This window comes from Eufriesea mexicana, unplaced genomic scaffold, assembly GCF_001483705.2.
Source record: "Eufriesea mexicana isolate 0111107269 unplaced genomic scaffold, ASM148370v2 scaffold278, whole genome shotgun sequence".
NCBI classification, from domain to species: Eukaryota; Metazoa; Arthropoda; class Insecta; order Hymenoptera; family Apidae; genus Eufriesea; species Eufriesea mexicana.
Window position 1 is genome coordinate 43229 of NW_016908433.1, and position 20921 is coordinate 64149.

A 20921-nucleotide genomic window follows, 5' to 3' on the forward strand; every position below is an offset into this window, starting at 1 on the left:
CAGGAATGCGCAGGCTCGAGCGCGAGAAGTCCGGATCACGCGGGCATATTTCGGAGCTTCTTTTTACACGCTTGCATCACGGCGCGCATTATTTCGGTCGTGACACACATTCGCCATGGAACCGAGGTGCCTCGTGGACTGTTCGCCGGAAATATCGTTATCCGTCTATCGACGTGCAAATCGAACGCGTCACTGGGAACACGTTGAACCGTTGCGTAAGACGATTGCGCCGAGGAAACGAGCGATGCGAGTACCCCTCGCGAACCTCTGCGAGGTTAGGATCGGGGACCTACGGTTAGTCGGTTGTGACACCCAGGCTTTCGAAAGGGACATCCGATATCTCGGAGAGGAGAGTGCAGAGACAGGAGTCTCGAGTGACTCCTATTGGAAGTGGTCCAACGGGTCGAGCTTCTTTCTCCCGAAATTCTTGGAACTATAAAACAGGAGAAGTTGGAACTCTAAAAATATTCTTTGGAGTATCCGCAAGTCTGGAAGTTGGCCGTGCTCGTGACCCAAAACGGTTCGAATTATCTCGTAGCCGATCGACTGCACGCAGTACTGGCTTTCCTGCGGGGCCTTAGGGCCCCTTCGCGCGTATATACCCCGCCACACCTGCCGCGTCCACATTCCATCCTTGTTCCTCGAGATCGGCAGGTAGAAGTCCCGACTGGTGTCGAAAAGTCGTTAAGAAGCCGGTGTCCGTTTCCGGCCCGGCTCAAAGCAACAATGGCGCACGTTGACAGCTGTGCCGGGGTGTTGCTGCTTTTCTCGAAAACCGTCGAAATCAGGCGTGAAAAGCGGCCACCAGACCTAGGAAATTGGTTGTCCGACGATCGAACAAAGGGATCTGAGAAGTGTGAGAACTCAGATTCCTGTCAACTTGTCGGCCATTTTTCTCTGTGTACTGTCCATGTGTTTGGTGACTGTTTTAATGACAGCGCGGTACGTCGTTAGACTGATCTAACTGGGCCAAGAGGTCGCCTGAGTAATAGGAAAATTGGAATTAATAGAGCCACGCTGTCCTAGAGGAGACACGAGGAGACAATGAAGCAAAATCTCGTCAATCCGGATGGAAAGAGTCAAGTATATCTTGGCGACATTGGCGTCGGAACTTTCTGTCAGATTCATCCTTCGAAGGATAGACAGGGTCTATTCTGACTGTCCTCGCTAAAGGGAAAAGCAAACTCGAATGTATCATCTAAAGGAAAGGTCTCCCTGTTCCTCTATCCCAACACCAGCTAACCCCTGAATTGCTAATAGCAATCTCCACTTCCGTCCTGTCCCTTCGAGTTCTCTCTGTGCCAACGACTACCTTTCGAAAGCATCCCGCGGACAGTCCCCCGAAAAGCGGAAACCGCGAGCGTCCTCCTCGAGAACAAAGGCACTTCCTGCGAAGGGAAGAAGCAAACCGTGAATCAGGCGTCGCGCGCCAGCGACGCAGGAAACTGACAGAGTCTAGGATCGTGAATAATCCGGGCTTGTTAATCGACAAATCGCTTTTGCCGCGAGTTCTCGGTGGTATTCCTCCTAATTGGCCGCGACCTCGCAGGACCCTGCCAATTGGCCCAGGCCTGCCCTCGCGACCGTGTCATCGCTCGTGGCCGCTCGCAGAAATCGCGAGGAGCCGCGTCGCGTCGCGTGCACTCGCGTACACACACCACGCACGATGTAATTTCAACCGGCTTTGTAATCACGCGAGCGGACGAGCGCAAGCCACGCGTGTGCGACATTGACGCACGTGTAAGTGACAGGGACGTAGCCGCGGGAACGGGGTGCCCCGGGTTACTTTTCTCGGGGGCTTTCATACTGAACAAATTGAAGAATGATAGTGATCATTATTGATCATTATGTAGAAAGAGAGTTATTTGAAGGATTATGTTCTTGCATTTTTTCCTGTCTGATATTAAAAATTAGGACAAATTTTGCAACCGTGTTCCGTCATTATAATTTGATGATTTAGCTCCTAGAAATTACAAAATAGTTGTTAAGGGTGTATTAATCTTGCTGAGCATTACACAGGATGATGAAAGATACTTATTTGAAAAGTTATGTACTTGCATTTCTTCCTACATGGTCTTACAAATTAGGACAAATTTTGCAACCATATTTTTCCATTATTATTTAATGATTTGGTTCCTAGAAATTAAGAAATAGTTGTCGAAGGTACATAAATCTTGTTGATCATTACACAGGATGATGAAAGATACTTATTTGGAAAGTTATGTACTTGCATTTCTTTTTATACGGTCTTACAAATGAGCAAAAATTTTGCAACCGTGTTCTTCCATTACTATTTAATGATTTAATTCCTAGAAATTAAGAAATAGTTGTCGAAGGTACATAAATCTTGTTGATCATTACACAGGATGATGAAAGATACTTATTTGGAAAGTTATATACTTGCATTGCATCCTATATGGTCTTACAAATGAGGAAAAATTTTGCAACTGCGTTCTTCCATTATTATTTGATGTGATTTGGTTCCTAGAAATTAAGAAATAGTTGTTGAAGGTACATCAATCTTGTTGATCATAATACAGGATGATGAAAAAGAATTATTTAGAAGGTTATGTACTTGCATTTCTTCCTGCATGGTCTCAAAAATTAGGGAAAATTTGAAATTGTGCTCCTCCATTATTATTTAGTGATTTGGTTCCTAGAAATTAAGAAATAGTAATTAAGGATACATAAATCTTGTTGATCATTACACAGAATGATAGAAGATACTTATTTAGAAAGTTATGTACTTGCATTTCCTCCTATATGGTCTTACAAATTAGTACGAATTTTGCAACCCTGTTCCGCGATTATTATTTGATGATGTGGTTCCTAAAAATTAGAAAATAGTCATTAATAATGTACGAATCTTATTGATCATAGAAGATATTTATTTGAAAAATTATGTACTTGCATTTCTTCCTGTATAATCTTAAAAATTAGGCAAAATTTTGGCGCCATCTTTCTCCATTATTATTTGATGATTTGTTTCCTAGAAATTAGGAAATAGTTGTTGAAGTTACACGAATCATATTAATTATTATAATAAATGATAGAGAGTCATTTATTGAGTCATTTATTAAAGAAGTCATAATAAATGAAAGAGAGTGATTTGAAAGATAATATCCTTGCATTCCTTCCTGCCTGATCATAAAAATTGTCAAAAATTTTGTAGCCGAGTTCGTCACTTATTACCCAATGATTTAGTATAAAAATGTAGAAATTGAGAAATGAGATATTTTCCTGGAAACGAAATTTTCCTTAACCCTACTGCATGGAGGCTCGCTAATGTGACGCCAGCGATAGCTGTGTTTAACGCAGGAGCCATATGATCCCGTTGTATCGCGTAACGGATTATTGAGTATCTTGAGAAGGGTCTACCTGTGTCGCAAGATCGACAAACCGATCGGTGTCGATGACTGCCAGCATTTTTTCACGACCATTATATTCATCGATCTGCCTGCAACCGGATTGCATAATTCTTCGGATCAACGACACCTGCGCCAGAAATTCCCGTCAACGACGAAAGTGGGCCCGAGCAGTCGTGCGATTCGAATTTACAGCTGTCATGAAAATATCTCCAAGGGCAGCGACGAAGGGAAAGCCAGGGGCGTGCGTGTCCCCGCGTTTTCACGCAAGAATAGTGAACGCGATTGGAATACTCGAGTTGTAAGAGGGGAACACCCCTCTACCTCTTCTAGACAGATACCTAGGATATTTAACATTCCTCATAACGAGGCACGTTCGCGTTTACACGTTGGCACTCCGTTCGAACATTGCCGCTTTCCCGTGTCGAAAGAAGCACTGCAAGTTCCGTCCACGATACCAGCTAGATAATAATATTACCGTGTAACGAGCTGCTGCAACATAACCTACTTGTCCGAACCCTAAACCCTTGGATCTACGAGACCCATCGCGCCATTGTCAACCGTCATTGTTCACCGTCATGACAGTCGCTGGGAATCATCGCTGAGCCTCAGTTTAAGTCTCGTTTACCAGAAATGAACGACACCCTGAAAAGAACACCCCATATTCTTTGCACAACTCCGATCTATCACGAAAACACCCAAGGATATGTCAACTCGTTGTCAAACCCATCGTAGAATAGAAATTGGCAATTGACTCAGTGTCACGCTCCATCTACATCTCAATTCAAGGCTACCTGTCTTGACTGAGAAACTTTCCAAGTACCTAGCAGGTATCCAGCAAAATGACACCTGCCAAAATAGACATCCCACGAAGACCAAGCTTCCCACCTTTCCTGAGTAGAAAATCAAACAGAACGGGGTCTAAAGAGATTGGTAAATGACCCAGTGTCACTCTCCATTTGAGTCTACAACTACCTGTCGAGCTCCCGTTCCTCGTATCACAGCTAAACAGCAAAGGTACCAAAATGGTGCCAATCTGTACAGACATGTCTCATAAACTAACCATGCCGTACCTCGTAAAAGCAAAATCAGCAATTGCAAAAGCGAGTAGAATGGGGTCTGAAGCCTGGCCGTAGACGGCCCTGCGCTGAACGTAGCGGAGTGTTGCATACCATCCGAAGAAGGGCCCCCACCTGTTTCAGGCGGGCAGCCTGAACGAGCTGGCCCGAGGTGGGGGCGAAAGAAACGTCAGTAGGCGCGGCAGTTTTCTGACGCCGCTTACCTAAGCAACACACACGGTGTGCGTGTCCTACGTTTACCCACCGTGGAAACCCCTCGTCAGCTTCTCCCGTGCCCATCTACCCCGAGTTGTCGCGTGAGTGCACCCTCGCGACCCTGGCCGATCGATACGTCGCGGACTCCAGTTCCAGGACGGCGGCCAGCTCGTTCTCCAGAGAGCGGCGTCCTAGCTGACGGAGACAGGCGACCTCTGTGCTTCCCTAGCCTCGAAGAGTAAGTCAGGACCCCTGGAAAAGTCTGTCATAAAATCGGTATCAGGAATAATACTCGGTTGCGTGGATAGAGATCGAGGAGAGTGGACGTAGAAGCCAGGCCTTATGCTGCAGAGGCGACACGTGAGATCGAGAGAAAGCGCGATTTGTTGACCGTTGGCCCCTCTGGCGTCCCGTGGATCTCGAGGTTCCAGCTACTCGCTGCATCTGGAGACCACTGGTCGCCTCGAGTCGATCGACTCGTCCTGCATCGCTTGTCAACCGTGTACATGGCATAATTCTCACCGTCCAGGCCATTTTACTGGCACAGGGAATCTTCAGTCGTTTCGCTTATTCTTCCGGGAAAGAGGTTCAGATGCTTGGATGATAATTGTAAAGTTTCTCGCGAGTCATGTTGCTCGTGACACCAGTTAGAGCAACGACGTACAGTATCTTCGATTAATTTTCCTCTCGGAAATTCCTGCAGATTTATGAACAAGAAAAATAGACGTCGAAATAGGTGTCTGATTATCGATACTCCTAGCTGACGCTGTTTGCTCTACGAACTCGACGATCCTCGTGCTTGTTTCGTGAGGTTTTTCAGGGACGTCACGGAAGAACGGGGGAATTCATTATAGGCCGCGGCGTTCGTTGGACGCCAGCTGTTCTGCTGTCGTTTACATGACAAATGCGATGTAATTCATGACCACGACGCAACGACGATATTGCGACATATGGAGAAATACCTGGGTCTCTTCGTTCCACGAAACCTGGAATTTTCCTCGATCTCCGATTACTTCTTTATCTCTGCTCTTCGAATTATCCGAAGCTGACCAGGTCTGACAGTTTTCCCTGATAAATTTAAAAATAGAGGGAGATCTAGTAATTCACTAGATCAAGATCCGGGCTCTAGTAAATTAGGCAAAGTGGTTGCCAATGGAGTCGGTAACTCACGAGGTAGTCGAACTTTCTAGCACGCGTTAATCAAACAGTCTCTCGAATTTCGACATCAGCCCGGTTCGCGTAAATCACACTCTGTTTTCCCAGGCTTCGAGGAAAACACGGCTCCAGCCGTGTTCTTTGATGTTCGCGTCGCGAACTGATTTACGTTTGCGTGTAGAAGCCGCGTGGGCAGGGGCCTAAATCGAGCATCGCTTTCCGTGGCTGTCTTTTAACACGAGTGTTTTCCACCAGGCGACCTGTGGCCTGTCGTAATTCGCATAATCGGTTGCTGCAACGAAACCGTGGAAATAACTCTTTGCATCTGCGATGCACGTTTATCGACGCGAATGATTCAATGGTGAATCATCCTAGCCGCGGGGAACGGCCACTTCGACGGCTTCGCGAAGCAATTTCCATAGCTTACGCTTTGTCTCGGGCTTTCGTGAAAGGAAATTCTTCATCTCGCGTGGATGTCTGGAACGGGAGAAATTTTCTGTAATACCTCGAGTGGAAGAGTGGAATATTAAAAATAGATAGGTAACCTGCGTGGAAAGTAGTTCGCGTCATTTTTAAATGCTCTTCGACCTATTTCCTTATCACTCGATGCTGTCACGGTGATGACATTACGTAATGCTACGTAGATATAAGCAATTCCATTGGTTATAATTTCAACGCGATTAGGTTGGATTTTCAGAGAATTTATTCAGAGAAAGGTGTTGGAGCCTAGGCGTCGCGGCGGCGTTCAGGTATCAAGCGTTCTCGAAGGTGGCTCTGAAACGCTGAGAATGACCCACTTTTGTAATTACTCCTTCATTGTTGTAACGTTGCATTGGCTGGTTCAATGTGGAGTACGCTAGCCTTACGTGGCGGACGCTAATCCAATGAAACCTCGTTATAGCCGGGTCATCGTTGCACAATGATTTCTCCTGACAGTTCGACAAAGTATCGCTGCCATTTTGTTCCATAGGGAAGAAATTCTTTTGGCAATTATTTGAGAGAAAGGTACGGATGTCTCGCGTCTAACAACGTTGGCAGTCATTTTTAAGGAGCACTGGAGAAATCGTTGATCCAAGTGTAGACTAAGAACCTTCGTTTCTCTCAAGTTGTACAAGGGGAACGAAGAGCAACCAAGGTTCCTCGTACGGTGAATTTAATGCGGAAACCCGTTTCGACTTTCACAACTGGCGACGGCTAAGCCGTTCACTGTTTGTGGCTTTGGCCACACGCTAACACGTATCCCAGAAAGGAGCTCGAGACGAGGAGCCTTCGGTGGATCCCAGAGACTGCCACATTTCGTCAATGAAAGTCCATCCATCCGGGAAACTTTTACTGAACGCGCAATAATACGTGGAACATCGTAAAAGACAACGAATCACTGAAATTTTTCATCGCTATATCAACTAGGAAAACATACTGTTATTCAAATATTAACCCATTGACAGTCACTGGCAGAGTGTCAAGTACTATACACGGACTAATTACTAACAAGATACATATAAAACGCGTATTTTTACATTCTTTATTCGAACTTAAAAAAACTGGACATTTTTTGGACCTGAATTGAATGGTAATTTTACCACACTGAGAAAGGGTTAACTCTTTGGGGCACGCTGGGATTAACCCTTTGCGCTCGACGATTTTTTGACTAAAGAAGGGTACGAGTTGAAAAATTTCGTGATATAAGGCTAATGATATTTTTTGAGCAGTAAATAAGGAATCGTATAATAATTAATACGTAGAATTATTTAAGTTACATTATTTTAAATTTGATATATTCATTAATATCGAGCTCCGAAATTTTATCAAATGACGACTGAAAGACGCCTCTCGAGTGCAAAGTGTCCCACCTCGAAATATTGCAATAGCTGCATGCACATTTGTATTTCGTCTTATTTACGTAAAGCAGCTGGTAATACCTTCGACAAATGTCATAAATGCATTCGCTCGTGTTGGCAGCATTCAGCATGCCAATACAAGTTCATCAATTGTTGCAAGCAGAAGGTTTATCGCGACCATCTTTTTCCCCTGGTTTTACGTTTTTACATTACGTGATTCCTTTATTGGTAAAAATGTACCAATTTTGTTTCATTTAAAACGCAATAAAATTCCTATGCAACATGGGCCAATTTTATTATCTGGAATCCTGTGCCCCAAAGAGTTAAAGCACTGATATCACCGGAGATCCAAGTCCACTCTAATCTACCAGTCGCGAAGATATATTATTGTCAAAATAATACACCGATAACCGAATCCCTTAGATCGTGCTGTCAAAATTTTCGATGGAAGGTATTTAAACGAGCGACGTTGAGGAACGGCTATCGTTAGGGCCCAAAGCGTTAGGTGGTGCACGTCTGAGAGCAGGATCTAATCCCGAAGAAGGCAGCCAAAAAGTCGCCAGTCGGGTCAGTGGAAGGAAAGAGGGCCCGAAAACCAGTTATGGTGGAAGCATGACAGCATCGATTGCCACGACTGTTGCAGGTCCAGGAGCGTCTGGAGGATCCTCCACTCCACGTGGAACCGGTATGCTCGTCCGCCTGTGACATCGTCGACGAGGTGTGCTACACGCTCCGCTCCTTCAGGGACGAGAACTCGCGAGAGCTCGTGCGATTGCTGAGGAGCTCGCATCTGAAAGCGCTTCTGGAGACGCACGACGCGGTCGTGGAACGGAAGGAAGCACCATCGAAGCCGGAACCACCGCCACTGGCCATGCCAACCAACGAGAGGACGGAAGCTGTCAGGATGGTCAGCCTCAGGAGGCAACCTGACGAACCTCTGGTAAACATCTTTCAATAATTTCGGCGATTTTTCGAACTCTAATTCATCAATAACCTAGCTATCAATTAGGATTCTAGATTCCTGCATTATCGACCGATTTTTGTAACTCGATCAATGGGGAATGTTCCATTGGATATTCATAAATCCAATGGAACTTATTTAAGAGTTGGTCTGCACTCACCAAGTCAAGAGTGTCGGAGGATGTTTGGTCTCTGCGTTTGTCAGCTAGTCGGCCTTAGAAGGCAACCTGACGAACCTCCAGTAAGCGTCCTTCGATAATTTCGACGATTTTTCGAACTCCAAAGACACCGAGCTATGGACGATTAGAGATTCCTGTATTATCGGCTGATTTTTGTAATTCGATGATTGACGAATGTTGCATTGGATATTCATAAATCTGTTTAAGAGACTAAGTCGAGAATATCGGAGGATGTTTGGTCTCCGCGTTTGTCGGTTGATTTGGTGGAAAGAAAGTGGCTGGTAAGAAGGCACGTCTAGCGATCAACAAAGAAGCAACCGTTGGCAGCGACTTTCTCGAACGTGGCTCCAGTTTTAGCGGTTTACCATTCCGTCACGTGGGAGAATTCACATTCTCGATTGGATTTAACACACTCGTACGAAGAAAAGACGGAAATGCCACTCGCAGTTCATAAATAATTCCGAACGTTTATTATCCGCGCTGATTCGAGGCCACGTGGCCTCGGCGAAGAATTTGGCGCGTTCCTCCATGCCATTGGCACGAGTATCGAGCCTCGCGTCATCTAAAAGGTATTTTAGCATAGAAAATTCTTTCACCGGGACAGTCAACTATCCTTTGTGATATCGATTCTTAAACTTCGATCTCGGTGCCAAGAAATTCTGCAACCAAGTCGCTTCTGCTCCACGAAAATCGTTCCCCTCGACAAACGGGAGCACAAAGCTCGTGATCTTCGACATTCCCTTCCATCGAGTCGTTTGTTTACAGTCGGCTGAAAACAATAAGCCCTCTCTTAAGAAGACAAGGCGGGAATGAAAGTCGAACAAAAATGAAACGAATACAGAATCGCCGATTGTTCTCCAAATGTACTAAATGGCGAACCTGGTCACGTGTAACGGTAACAGAGGTTTATTTTCACTGGTCCGTTTTTGCACAGGGCCTGACGGTGCAAGTCGACGAATCTGGCAACTTGATCATCGCCAGGATCCTGGGCGGAAGCACGGCTGCCCGCCTAGGACTGCTGAGAAGCGGCGAGGTGATCCTGGAGGTGAACGGGAAGGAAGTTCACAACCCGAAGGAGCTTCAGGAAGCCATTCACGAAGCAAAGGAGAACTTGTCGTTGAAGCTGGCACCTGGAATCGCCTCTGATGGCAATCGACCTGTGAAATCCACGGTAAGCCTAGACTTATCGCTGTTCCCTGAACGCCATTGCTGTTCGAACTATGATTTACAGCGATTGATACGGATGTTAAATTAGAACGGAATCGTAAATCTCGTCAGAAGTGTAATAAAAACGAAGATAAAATTCCTAAATGACCAGCTTCTCGAAAATAAATTTAATACGAAAGTACTGGGGTACGAAAATATGTTTAATCGGCCCCTTAGAGCTTTTATGACCTGGTCTAATGACGTCTACTTGGAACACGTGGTCACGACTTCCAGTGATCCCTCAACTAGAGATCACTTAACGCAGTTCGATCCAAACAGCGAGATTTTACTGCTTCGTTGATAAAATTCAGCCAATACGTAGAACATGCTGTTAAAATCGTGTTCTAAATATAAAAGTAGTTACTGGAAACAGCAATTCTACTAGCACTTTGTGTCCTACTAGCACGCTCTGCGTTTCATGCGTAGGTAAATGATAAGGTGGATCGAGAATGGGAAACACAGCTCGTCTAAAAACACTTTCATATAGACACTCGTTGCCTGAGCTATCGATCTTCGAGCTAGGTATCGAATGATAAACCTAAGTCGACGAACCGTGGAGAATCGCAGCGTCGAAAGCTTGGACGTTTATTCGAAGATCCTTCGAAAAATTAGACCAAAAATACAAGACGCGAATATTGAAATTAAAATCAGTGGTTAAATTATTATTTTCCATTGCAGTGTTACATGAGGGCGCTGTTCGACTACGACCCATCGGAAGACACCTTGTTACCGTGCAGAGAGATCGGACTCCCGTTCCAGAAGGGCGACGTGCTGCAAATCGTGGACCAAGCAGACCCGAACTGGTGGCAGGCTCGACGGGTAGAAGGCGAAGGTCTGGGCCCACCAGGTCTAATTCCGTCGTTGGAGCTGGAAGAACGAAGGAAAGCGTTCGTTCCGCCGGAAGCGGACTTCGTGCACAAGATCAGCATATGTGGGACCAAGATCTCGAAGAAGAAAAAGAGAAAAATGTACCAGTCGAAGTCGAACGGAGAATTCGACAGTGCGGAACTGCTGTTGTACGAAGAGGTGGCCAGGATGCCACCTTTCAGACGCAAGACGTTGGCGCTGGTCGGTCCGAGAGGCGTTGGTCGTAGGACGCTGAAGAATAGACTAATAAATAGCGATCTTGAAAAATTCGGCACCATTGTTCCGTGTAAGTGTTGCATAATCCCGTCGTGTACCGTGTTGTCTCGAGTCTTCGTGCAAGTCTTCGCATGCGGGACCTGAAAGTGTACATTGCGTTAGAGATTTATTCGATTAACGCTAGAACTACCGATCTTTAATGGGTACCTAACTATAACGTGCACAGATTATAGTAATTTCAGCGATACGATGAATATGAGTGAATATATTGATTACGGTTCTTTCTTAATACGAGTTGATGCCAATTTTATTCTTAAAGCAGGTGTACGTGTTCGGTGATTGCAAAAAGGAAAATTCTGGGACCAGTCACTTTCACTGGGTTGGTAGTTCTAGTGTTAATTAATATCGATCTTCCAAATTTTATGAAATGGTGACTGAAGATCACCTCTCGAGTGCAAAGGGCTAATATATATAATAATAATAGTAGCAGTTAACACTAGCTTTACGGACGCTACCTGTATACCTGTTTCTAAGGACACTTGTCAAATTGACAGGTAAAGGAAACCACGTGCCTCTTTTTTAAAGATCAGTTTAATTTAAAAACAATTATATATTATATTAACAGTCTTAATATAAGTTAACTAAATCTGTTACCATCGTAGAATTGGAGCAACCCTTCTGTGAAATTGACGGGTTCCGTAAATCTAGTGTTAATTTCGTGATAATTAATGTTGCATCCCGTTGGTCGTTGATTGTCAGAATTGCATTGTAAATTCAAGGGTATATTTTTCTAGATACCTCGCGACCACCTAGATTACTCGAAGAGGATGGCAAAAGCTATTGGTTCACCGATCGTGATTCGATGGAAACGGACATCAGAGAGCACCGGTACCTCGAGTACGGGGAACATGGCGGCCACTTGTATGGTACAAAGTTGGACTCCGTGCGGGAGTTAATCAGAGCCGGGAAAATGTGCGTGTTGGATTGTAGTCCAGCTGCTCTGAAAATACTTCATAACAGTACCGAATTTATGCCCTATGTCATCTTCATAGCGGCGCCAGGAATGGAGCAATTAAAATGGCTGTACGATCTGGCAAGATCGACTGGAACGAGCAGTCGAAACCTGACGGTAATTATGCGACCGATATATACCTGTCATCCTTAATCTGTATACTACACGAGTATCGTAAATTCTTGTTCGAGATTTATACTTAATGGCAACCAATGTCGAGATGCAACTGTTTTGCGAATGGAAGTTCCCGTTAAATATCGATATCTCCCTCGACACGATTGTTCGTGCCATTGACGAACCTCCTAGTCAACGAATCATTGATAAATACCTGTATGAATAGCCGTCGAGAACATCTCTTTATCAAGCGAATCCGTTTCCAGGGAAAACGTATTTAAATTCTAATGCTTGGAATTTCTCGCGCGAAAAGTAAGAAGAAGATAAATTCATTTGTAACGAAACGATTTGGCGCGTGAAATTTGTGTAAAGGAGAAACGTATATCGACGGCACAGGCCGCGCTTCAAATAAACACAACCATCAAATATTTTACGACGCAGCCCGTTTTCCGAATCCCTGCCTGCCAGTCTGTTTGCCGTCGTCGTGTAAATGCGTATAATTTGCCTATTGTAAATGTATCGCATGCACTTTCGTTCGATTACAAGATTAATGACCCAAAGATTAATTCCCTTCCGCAAGATTCTCTCTTTCATAAGATTCATTTTTGAATACTCTGCTCCTCTACGTCACTTAGATTAACACCGACTATTTTTACATATTATCCATCGTATAAATCCCATTCCTCGATTTACGTAGCGTTCTTTATTTAATCTTTCGTATGTATTTGATGTTGGCTTTGCTAGTTTGACCGCCAGAGTTCCATCAGGTACAGCTCGAGAAGGGCCAGGACGCTGGAGTCCCTTGCTTCGTTGTACGAGGTTTGTATTGCATGTACATCCATTTTGTTTCTCTTTCCTCGTTACCGTAGTGTGAGTGCTCATAGATGTGTAGCATAATTGCTAGTATTACACCATTGTACAGAATCACGCAACACTGAACAAGCAACTCGTAATCACGAGAATGCAATAAAACGATTCTGAAAAATAATTCACCAGAGATAGCACTAAGAGTTACAAGTTTCCTATACATTTATCCGACTACGAGGAATACCACGATCGATAGGCACACGTGAACTAAATAAAAACACCCAAAGATCTCGTCCCTTCCTCGTATTTCGGAGAGTGCAGGTGAACTAAATTGTTTCTCGTTGATCAGGAGGATGATCTGAAGGCAACGTTGGAGGAATCAGCGGCTTTGCAACGCGCCTACGAGAAATACATCGACCTAGTGATCGTGAACGAGGACTTCGACAATACGTTTAGGCAGGTGATCGCTGCGTTGGACGCCTTAGCTACTGAACACCAATGGGTCCCCGTGAACTGGATCTATTAATCACCATTAGTACTACGAATGAGGGAACAAGTAGCATGGGAAAATGCGGCTGAAGCTTACAGTGTCGATCGAAGAATTACTGCCTTGTTCTCTGCGAAACACGCAGTGGCGACCTTTAATACCCATGCTTATCGAACTCGACGTCGAGTAAACCGTTATTACGATTATATTTATAGCACTGTATCGTCGTGCAATCGAGCAATTTTATGGTCGTACTATGTGTATACAGAGTTTTAGTGTGTTGTGTATATTGTCCCGATCGAATGTATAGATACTTTTAAGCGAACGATGCACTCGACACGGGTATGGGATGAAACAAGTACAAGGGTTTCCTCGGTGTAGCAGGGGGTTCTTTTTCCGAAACAAAGGCGACAAGTTTCGAGCACGCCCATTCTTCTTCTACTCACGGTTAAAGAAATACTCGGGCTATGAAGGCCAACGAGAGACAGTAATCTCGCGTTAAAATGCCGTTTCTAGCAAGTACAATCGTAGCATTTATGTTAGTTTCTTTTAGGTTTATGAAACGGCCCGTTCCTCTCCTAAATTTCGTACAAAAGATTCGCACATAGATGATATACCATCCGTTGCAGCGTATTAACCCTGTGCACTCGGCCAATTTTCATTACCGAAAATAGCAATTCGAAAACATTTTGCCATAAAGTCGACGATATTTTTAATAACAGTAAATAGGAAATCGTATACAAATTAGGATGTAAAATTATTTTACTTCGATATTCCGCGCATTGTTGGGTAATTTTAAATTTGATATATTAATTAACATCCATGTTTAGAATCTGATTAAATGGCGGCCGAGAGTCGGCTCTTGAGTGCAAAGGGTTATACTGTTAAGAGATAGGAGAAGATAATAGGAAAATTGCAGAGAAATGCTTCGCTAATGTAACTGTATTTTCACGCATAACTGTAATAATTTTACAGGAAATTCTCGCATACATTCCCCTTCATAGTTCAGAGTGATCAATTAAGAACGGGTCGTGATTAAAGTATGCATTAGACCGCCGTCCAATTATTTTTAGGATATGCTTAGTTTTAATTTTTTTTGCATCTCGAGCCTGCATATGTACGTACGTTTATTTACCATTTGTCATAAAATGTATTTTCGTTTCTTTTATAGAGATATATATATATATACATATATATATACATATTATACATTATGTATTTCATGGATCCTGTTTGTACCGCTCGTGCACGCTGAACGTATTCCTGGCATAGAGTGCCTTAATAGCGCAGCCTTTTAACCGGCTTGCGACAAAGACCTACTATGTCGAGACAAGATATTCTCTTATACTCGAGAGTTTTACATAAGACACATCTAGTAACATTTTTTCTAATGCTCTGACACGAATGCACGCGGAAACACGACCGTTGCAGGTTGCAGTATATGCGTCTGATCGAGCACTCTCGATTGTGCCACGTGATACACGAAAAATAAAGTTTATCGAGCGTTTGTTACGAATGTGAATTATTAATACTGTTTTCTTACTCCCATCTCCCTCGTTCAACGAAATTCTTGCTTTTCTTTTCTATTACATTTATATAATCAACTTTTTATTTATAACAGCGATGCGGTGTAATGTTTTTGAAATAGGTAGTAGAATCTTCTACTTCGCATTTCACTTTCCACTCTGAAAATCACGAACAAATGCATTTACTTGGAAATTCATTTCTTTTTCATTATTTGAATATTTTCGCAATTATCAATTTCGCTTGTGAAAATAATTTTTAACAATGATTCGAGAAAATACATCTATGATTCTTCGTTATAGCGAAAAAAGTATCATATACTTAATGCCACAGAATTTTTATGATGAACTGGAAAGATTATCTTAAAATGAGAATCTTGAAGAAAGGAACGATTTTAAATAAACTTAGTAAATGGATTCGATACACGATTGGTTAGCAGTTGCCTGGAATGCACTGATGGCAGCCAATTGCATTCTATAGTCTGCCACGTTTCCTGACTGTCGCGTTGTCACTTATGAGTTGCGGGAAAAGTTAGCACGCTGAGTGTGATTCAGGCACGGTTTTAGCCGTGTTAACGAGTTTATATTATTGACTGAATATGCAAATATTAAAAGAATTAGACGTGCACCCAAAAGTGCGTGAAGAAGCAGATATTCTCGTGCGAACTTTCAGTGGTGCTGTTGGTAAAGCATTTTACTTGTCAAATTTTAGACACCTGTCGTCTATCAATTGTTGCTTGTCTCTACCAATTTGGAATATATGAATATACCAATTTTCTTAGATCATCGCAATATTCATAAACTCTTAAATCATTTCATTTTACAGTTTTACACATTATTTAATGACAATACAATGTGATAAACAAATGCGGTTAACCTCACTGATCGACAATATTTAATAAATTTAAAAACATTCGTCATACTTCTGTTTCCTAAATTAAATATTATCATTTTTTCTATATTGTTAGAACTGTATTTCAATTTTTAAATATTGTATTGGTTAAAACTTTTGACTATCTTGTGACTATTGTTTATATTTGTCAAGTGTAAATAAAGTTTATAACCTATATTTACTTTTTATATACCTTCTTGTGTTTTTCAGTGACAATTATTAGTACTATTATTATGGGTATTTTGTTTCTATCTGAAGTAAATTATTATCTTACACCAACCCTGAGTCAGGAACTGTTTGTAGATACTTCAAGGGGTTCAAAGTTAAGAATTAACTTAGATATAATTGTACCTGCAGTATCTTGTGATCGTAAGTATAGATTATTTTTTATATACATATACATAAAAAAATAATATAGAAGTGTATATTAAATGAAATATATTGCAGTTTTATCGATAGATGCAATGGACACAACAGGTGAACAACATTTACAAATTGAACATAATATCTTTAAAAGACGTTTAGACTTAAATGGGAAACCCATAGAAGATCCACAAAGAACAGGTACAAAATAACTGATGCTGTAAGAAATTTAGGATATTTGAAATAAATAATATTAAGCTAATATTTTTTTCATTTTGTTATAGATATTACTGACACAAAAGCACTTAGTAAAACAGTAACAAAGGTAATTAAATTATCTGCCATTCTTGCACATCTATTATATATTTATAACATAACTTTACAAACGTATATTAATAAGGACATAATAATTTTTCCTAGACAGTAGAGAGTAGTACTGAAAAAATATGTGGGGATTGTTATGGAGCTGCTAGCGAAGTTATCAGGTATGGAATTACAAAAATTTATATTTGTATTTATGTAAACATTTCATATAATTAAAATAACTCTACAGGTGTTGTAATACTTGCGAAGAAGTAAGAGATGCTTATAGGCTTAAAAAGTGGGCATTTCCACCTTTAGGGGAAATAAAACAATGTCAAAATGACAAATCAGTGGAAAAAATGAAAATTGCATTTACACAAGGGTGTCAAATCTATGGTTATATGGAAGTGAATAGAGTAGGTGGAAGTTTTCACATTGCACCAGGAGATAGTTTCTCTGTGAATCACGTACATGGTAATTAAAAACTATATTACTATTTCTTGCATGAAACAAAGTACATAATATTGTGATACTTTTCATTTTGCTTACAGTGCATGATGTTCAGCCATATACATCAACACAATTTAACATGACCCACAAAATTCGCCATTTAAGTTTTGGACTAAATATTCCAGGAAAAACAAATCCTATGGATGATATCACAGTAGTTGCAATGGAAGGTATGCTACTGCTTCATAGAAAAATTTTATTACGAAATTAACAGAATATTCTGATACTACAATTTTCTGTATCCTAAACGTTAAACACAAAAGTTTTGAAATCTTAGCATCTTATTCCACTTCCTATGGCCATAAATGTTCCAAATGTTCCACTACCTTGAAGCACTGCTTTCCCAAGATTTCTTATCATTTCTTTTCCTCGTAGTCCATATCTGGCAATAAATATATGATTAGCTTTTCATTTTTAAATATTTTATAGATTTGATTAGAATATATAAATATACACCTAATAACAGAATATCCGCCAAATATAACACCAGATGCCATGCCAACACAAAATCCAATCATAAAACCCTGTTTTACCCTATCCCAGCATGAAGGAGCTTGATGATATATGTTTGATACAGGTGGCATTTTGTTCTATGAATACAATTTCTTTAAAAATGCATATATATTCTTAACTTATTTTTTAAATAGCTAACTTATGATAAACACTAATGCTTTCTCTTTTCTTTTTTTTAAATAAACAAATAAACAAATTAATGAATGAATGTGGTAAAAACTAATATTTAGTTAATCATTCAACACATGATTTATAAATTATTTGTAACACATTGTAAACTAGTTTTAGCAATAATTTGAATTATGTTTGTTTTACACATAAAAAAATTTATAAATGCCCATTATAATCAGCATCACTCACGGTTTAAGCGTTTGATCTTGAAATTTGTAACGTAGTTTTGTTTTATTATGTTTTTCCAAATTTTATAAATTATAAATCCTTAGCACAGTTCGTTTGGACAATGCGATAAAGGTGCCATGTTAGTTTTTCGATAATCGATATAAGATGGCTGCTTCCTGTGCTTCCGTTTTCTATGACGTCATTACTGATGGCGGACTACTCAATTTATACATAGATGTTTTATATGATAATGTTTTATAGAAATGTGATATAATAGTAATGCTTTCAATTTTGAAATGTAAAATTGTTAGACATAATTTCAATGCACATTTGTAATAATTTTTGTTTCTGCAGTTGAAACACTACACAGGTATTTCATTGTTTTTATTTCAGGTGCAATGATGTTTTATCATTATATTAAAATTGTACCGACGACCTATGTACGTGCAGATGGTTCTACATTATTGACAAATCAATTTTCTGTAACTCGACACGCCAGACAAGTGTCTTTGTTTAGTGGTGAATCAGGAATGATAAAATACACAGAAAAAGCAAAATCGTTTGGCCATTTCGCAACAAATGCGTGTGCAATTATCGGTGGTGTGTTTACAGTTGCTGGATTAATAGATTCATTGTTGTATCATTCGATCAGAGCAATACAGAAAAAAATAGAATTGGGAAAGTATAATTAAAATTCAGATCAAGCTTACAGATTTGAAAAATATTATAGTATACTTAAAAATATTTTGTATGATATATGACAGTGATTTAAACTATACATGTCAGTAAAAATAATTTGGTTTATGATTGAAGGTATTATAAAAGAAAAAAAAAGACAGAAAATATGCTGATGTAATGATACAGATTCTACCAATTTTTTATAATGTCCTGAATTGTATTAGCACAACAAATTAAACATTTTTGTGTAAGATATATGAAGTTGTAAATAAAGATTCATAGAAATATGTAAGAATATCTAATATTTAAGTAAAATGTATACAATAAAGGTTATACTGCTACAAAAGACGGTTGAAGATATAGATATTTATTATAATATATTTATTTTATGTATTACAAAGATTTTATAAAATTATTATAAATATCTAAAGAACTTTTGGCAATTTTGTCACAAAAATCAATATCACTACCTATGACTAGATTTAATGGAGATACATATAATGGCTTTGTAGGGTCATACTGATTTCTTTTTAATTCTACTAAAAACCGATGTCTTCTCTCTAATCTGCTTTTTCTACATTGTAGAACTTTTGCATTATGACTTATAATATCATGTGATAACTTCATATCATTATGAAGATAATCAAAAGTTTTAACCACTTCTGTCTTAGCTAAAATGAGAATAAAATATTTTTAAATCAAAAGTTTTAACCACTTCTGTCCTAGCTAAAATGAGAATAAAATATTTAAATCTTAACAAATTACATAAATATTTTGCGATTAATCCATTATCAGTATTATAATTGAATGTAAGCCTTAACTACCTCGAATCCATACACGTGGAGCATTTAACAAAATAAGCCTTGTTTCAAATGTATTGAAACCCATTTGTTTCGTTACAGCAAAAGTGCTTCTTCTTATTCGTTTCATATCATATGTTATTAATTTTGGACACTTTGTAGATACACCTTTTATTTGTACACCACTGAGTTTAAATGTATGTTGAAAATATCCTAGTCTCCAATCTATTTCTTTTGTTTTAAAAGATAACCAAGGAGGATGTTTATTTACTATCTGTTGTATCATATCTACACTAAAATTATGAGCTCTTAAATATCTTATTCTTGTATGAAGATCATCTATATCTTCTTTAAAAATCATTGGATTTCTGGTGATAAAATGTCCAAGATTTTCAGAATGTACACCGCAATCATGTAAAAATTGTATGTATGGTTTCATATCTGTGTCAAAATCAAGACTTAAAAACATTTCTAGTACTTCCCTATTTGCTTCTAACTTGTACAATTCAACTCCTAGATTTACTAACTGTCGAATTGTATTAGACTCGTTTGCAAATTTTGCAAAATTATAAGTCGGTGTTATATTAGGTCCAATGTGCGACAGGTCTTCATCACAATGGTCAAATGGTCCTGGTTCGCTTACATCATTTAAATTATAGATATCGTTTTCTGAGAACTTAATATCATGTGATTGTATTAATTCACTCTGCACTTTTGTGATATTACTGTTGGTTTCAATATTTTCATCACTTTTCACATTTCTTGTTAGTATTTTAGAGTGATCTATATTATTACTTGCATCGCTATTTGATAAACGACTTTCTGTAATGTTAGTATTTGGCGTTTTATTCATAAGTATGGAACTTTTGGATACATTTCGAAAAATTAGATTTACAGTTTTACCGATATTAGAATGATTCATGCATAAATACGTACATACTCGTAAAATCATCTTATTTAATTACAAAATAATAATATTAATGCATAAAATTATTTAAATTACTAATATACAAGAAAATTAATTTCTTTGTATCGTTGTATGCGATATTATAATACTACATATAGCTAACATACTGAATGAACAATATCATTTACTATATATTATGCCTAGTTTGTGATGTTACTATACGATGTATTGAGGATTTTACTGTCATTTTCGACGTTACCGACGCAAGATGGAATAAGATTAAAATGCTAATAGTTCTCGGAATTAAAACCGAATTTGATTATGGAATCATGAATAAGGTATAAACTAAATAAAGTATTCGGAAAGAATTTTATACCTTAACGGTACTTCATTTAACCTTGTATCTTATTTATAATTTCATAGTAAAATTCAGTTTTAATTTCAATCAGTATGAACACAGATCAGGTGTTTGTAATCTTATTCTATGCTGAAACAATAAAATTGGGAGTGACACTTAAATACTAAGTGAGTTTTAGTGCCCTCAAAATGCAAGTTGGCATAAGTCTATCTTGTACTTCATCTTTGCTCTGATTTCTTGTAGGATCGATATTTC

At 39.7% G+C, this 20921-nt stretch overlaps 4 protein-coding genes across 5 annotated transcripts in view; 2 read left to right on the forward strand and 2 right to left on the reverse strand.

The window, feature by feature from the left end:
- vari (MAGUK p55 subfamily member vari) overlaps window positions 1–14179 on the forward strand; it is a 24422-nt gene extending 10243 nt beyond the window's left edge. The window contains exons 3-8 of the mRNA XM_017911479.1: window positions 8276–8572; window positions 9706–9942; window positions 10656–11130; window positions 11855–12189; window positions 12931–13005; window positions 13343–14179. Coding sequence (XP_017766968.1) covers window positions 8276–8572; window positions 9706–9942; window positions 10656–11130; window positions 11855–12189; window positions 12931–13005; window positions 13343–13519 — 1596 coding nt within the window. The 3' untranslated portion in view covers window positions 13520–14179. The remainder of the gene's footprint in view (window positions 1–8275; window positions 8573–9705; window positions 9943–10655; window positions 11131–11854; window positions 12190–12930; window positions 13006–13342) is intronic.
- A 1355-nt stretch (window positions 14180–15534) lies between these two features.
- Window positions 15535–18615, forward strand: LOC108555701 (endoplasmic reticulum-Golgi intermediate compartment protein 3). Its single transcript, XM_017911482.1, has 8 exons — window positions 15535–15687; window positions 16106–16264; window positions 16343–16459; window positions 16543–16583; window positions 16679–16743; window positions 16812–17035; window positions 17113–17241; window positions 18317–18615. Exons 1-8 carry the CDS (start codon window positions 15603–15605, stop codon window positions 18613–18615), a joined length of 1119 nt encoding a protein of 372 aa, XP_017766971.1. The 5' UTR covers window positions 15535–15602.
- On the reverse strand, window positions 17256–18052 carry LOC108555702 (reactive oxygen species modulator 1). Of its 2 annotated transcripts, XM_017911484.1 has the most exons (3): window positions 17945–18052; window positions 17528–17661; window positions 17345–17453 (listed from the first exon to the last, which is right to left on the reverse strand). In XM_017911484.1, the coding sequence occupies exons 2-3, from the start codon at window positions 17653–17655 to the stop codon at window positions 17345–17347; spliced, it is 237 nt and encodes a 78-aa protein (XP_017766973.1). In that variant the 5' UTR covers window positions 17656–17661; window positions 17945–18052. The 2 variants fall into 2 exon arrangements, with proteins under 2 accessions (XP_017766974.1, XP_017766973.1); XM_017911485.1 differs by lacking the exon at window positions 17945–18052 and having other exon boundaries at window positions 17256–17453; window positions 17528–17655.
- A 379-nt stretch (window positions 18616–18994) lies between the features above and the next one.
- Window positions 18995–20353, reverse strand: mTerf3 (mitochondrial transcription termination factor 3). The gene is made up of 2 exons (XM_017911486.1): window positions 19426–20353; window positions 18995–19272 (listed from the first exon to the last, which is right to left on the reverse strand). The coding sequence occupies exons 1-2, from the start codon at window positions 20351–20353 to the stop codon at window positions 18995–18997; spliced, it is 1206 nt and encodes a 401-aa protein (XP_017766975.1).
- Window positions 20354–20921: the final 568 nt, after the last annotated feature.

Excerpts from the sequence above, each read along its gene's own strand:
- LOC108555701 (XM_017911482.1), top strand. The coding sequence starts at position 15,603 with ATGCAAATATTAAAAGAATTAGACGTGCACCCAAAAGTGCGTGAAGAA. Across the intron at positions 16,584-16,678 it reads TTAGTAAAACAGTAACAAAG|ACAGTAGAGAGTAGTACTGA; the intron begins GTAATTAAATTA and ends AATTTTTCCTAG. Across the intron at positions 17,036-17,112 it reads CTCTGTGAATCACGTACATG|TGCATGATGTTCAGCCATAT; the intron begins GTAATTAAAAAC and ends TTTTGCTTACAG.
- LOC108555702 (XM_017911485.1), bottom strand. The coding sequence starts at position 17,655 with ATGCCACCTGTATCAAACATATATCATCAAGCTCCTTCATGCTGGGAT. Across the intron at positions 17,454-17,527 it reads GGCGGATATTCTGTTATTAG|ATATGGACTACGAGGAAAAG; the intron begins GTGTATATTTAT and ends ATTTATTGCCAG.
- mTerf3 (XM_017911486.1), bottom strand. The coding sequence starts at position 20,353 with ATGATTTTACGAGTATGTACGTATTTATGCATGAATCATTCTAATATC. Across the intron at positions 19,273-19,425 it reads TCCACGTGTATGGATTCGAG|CTAAGACAGAAGTGGTTAAA; the intron begins GTAGTTAAGGCT and ends TTCTCATTTTAG.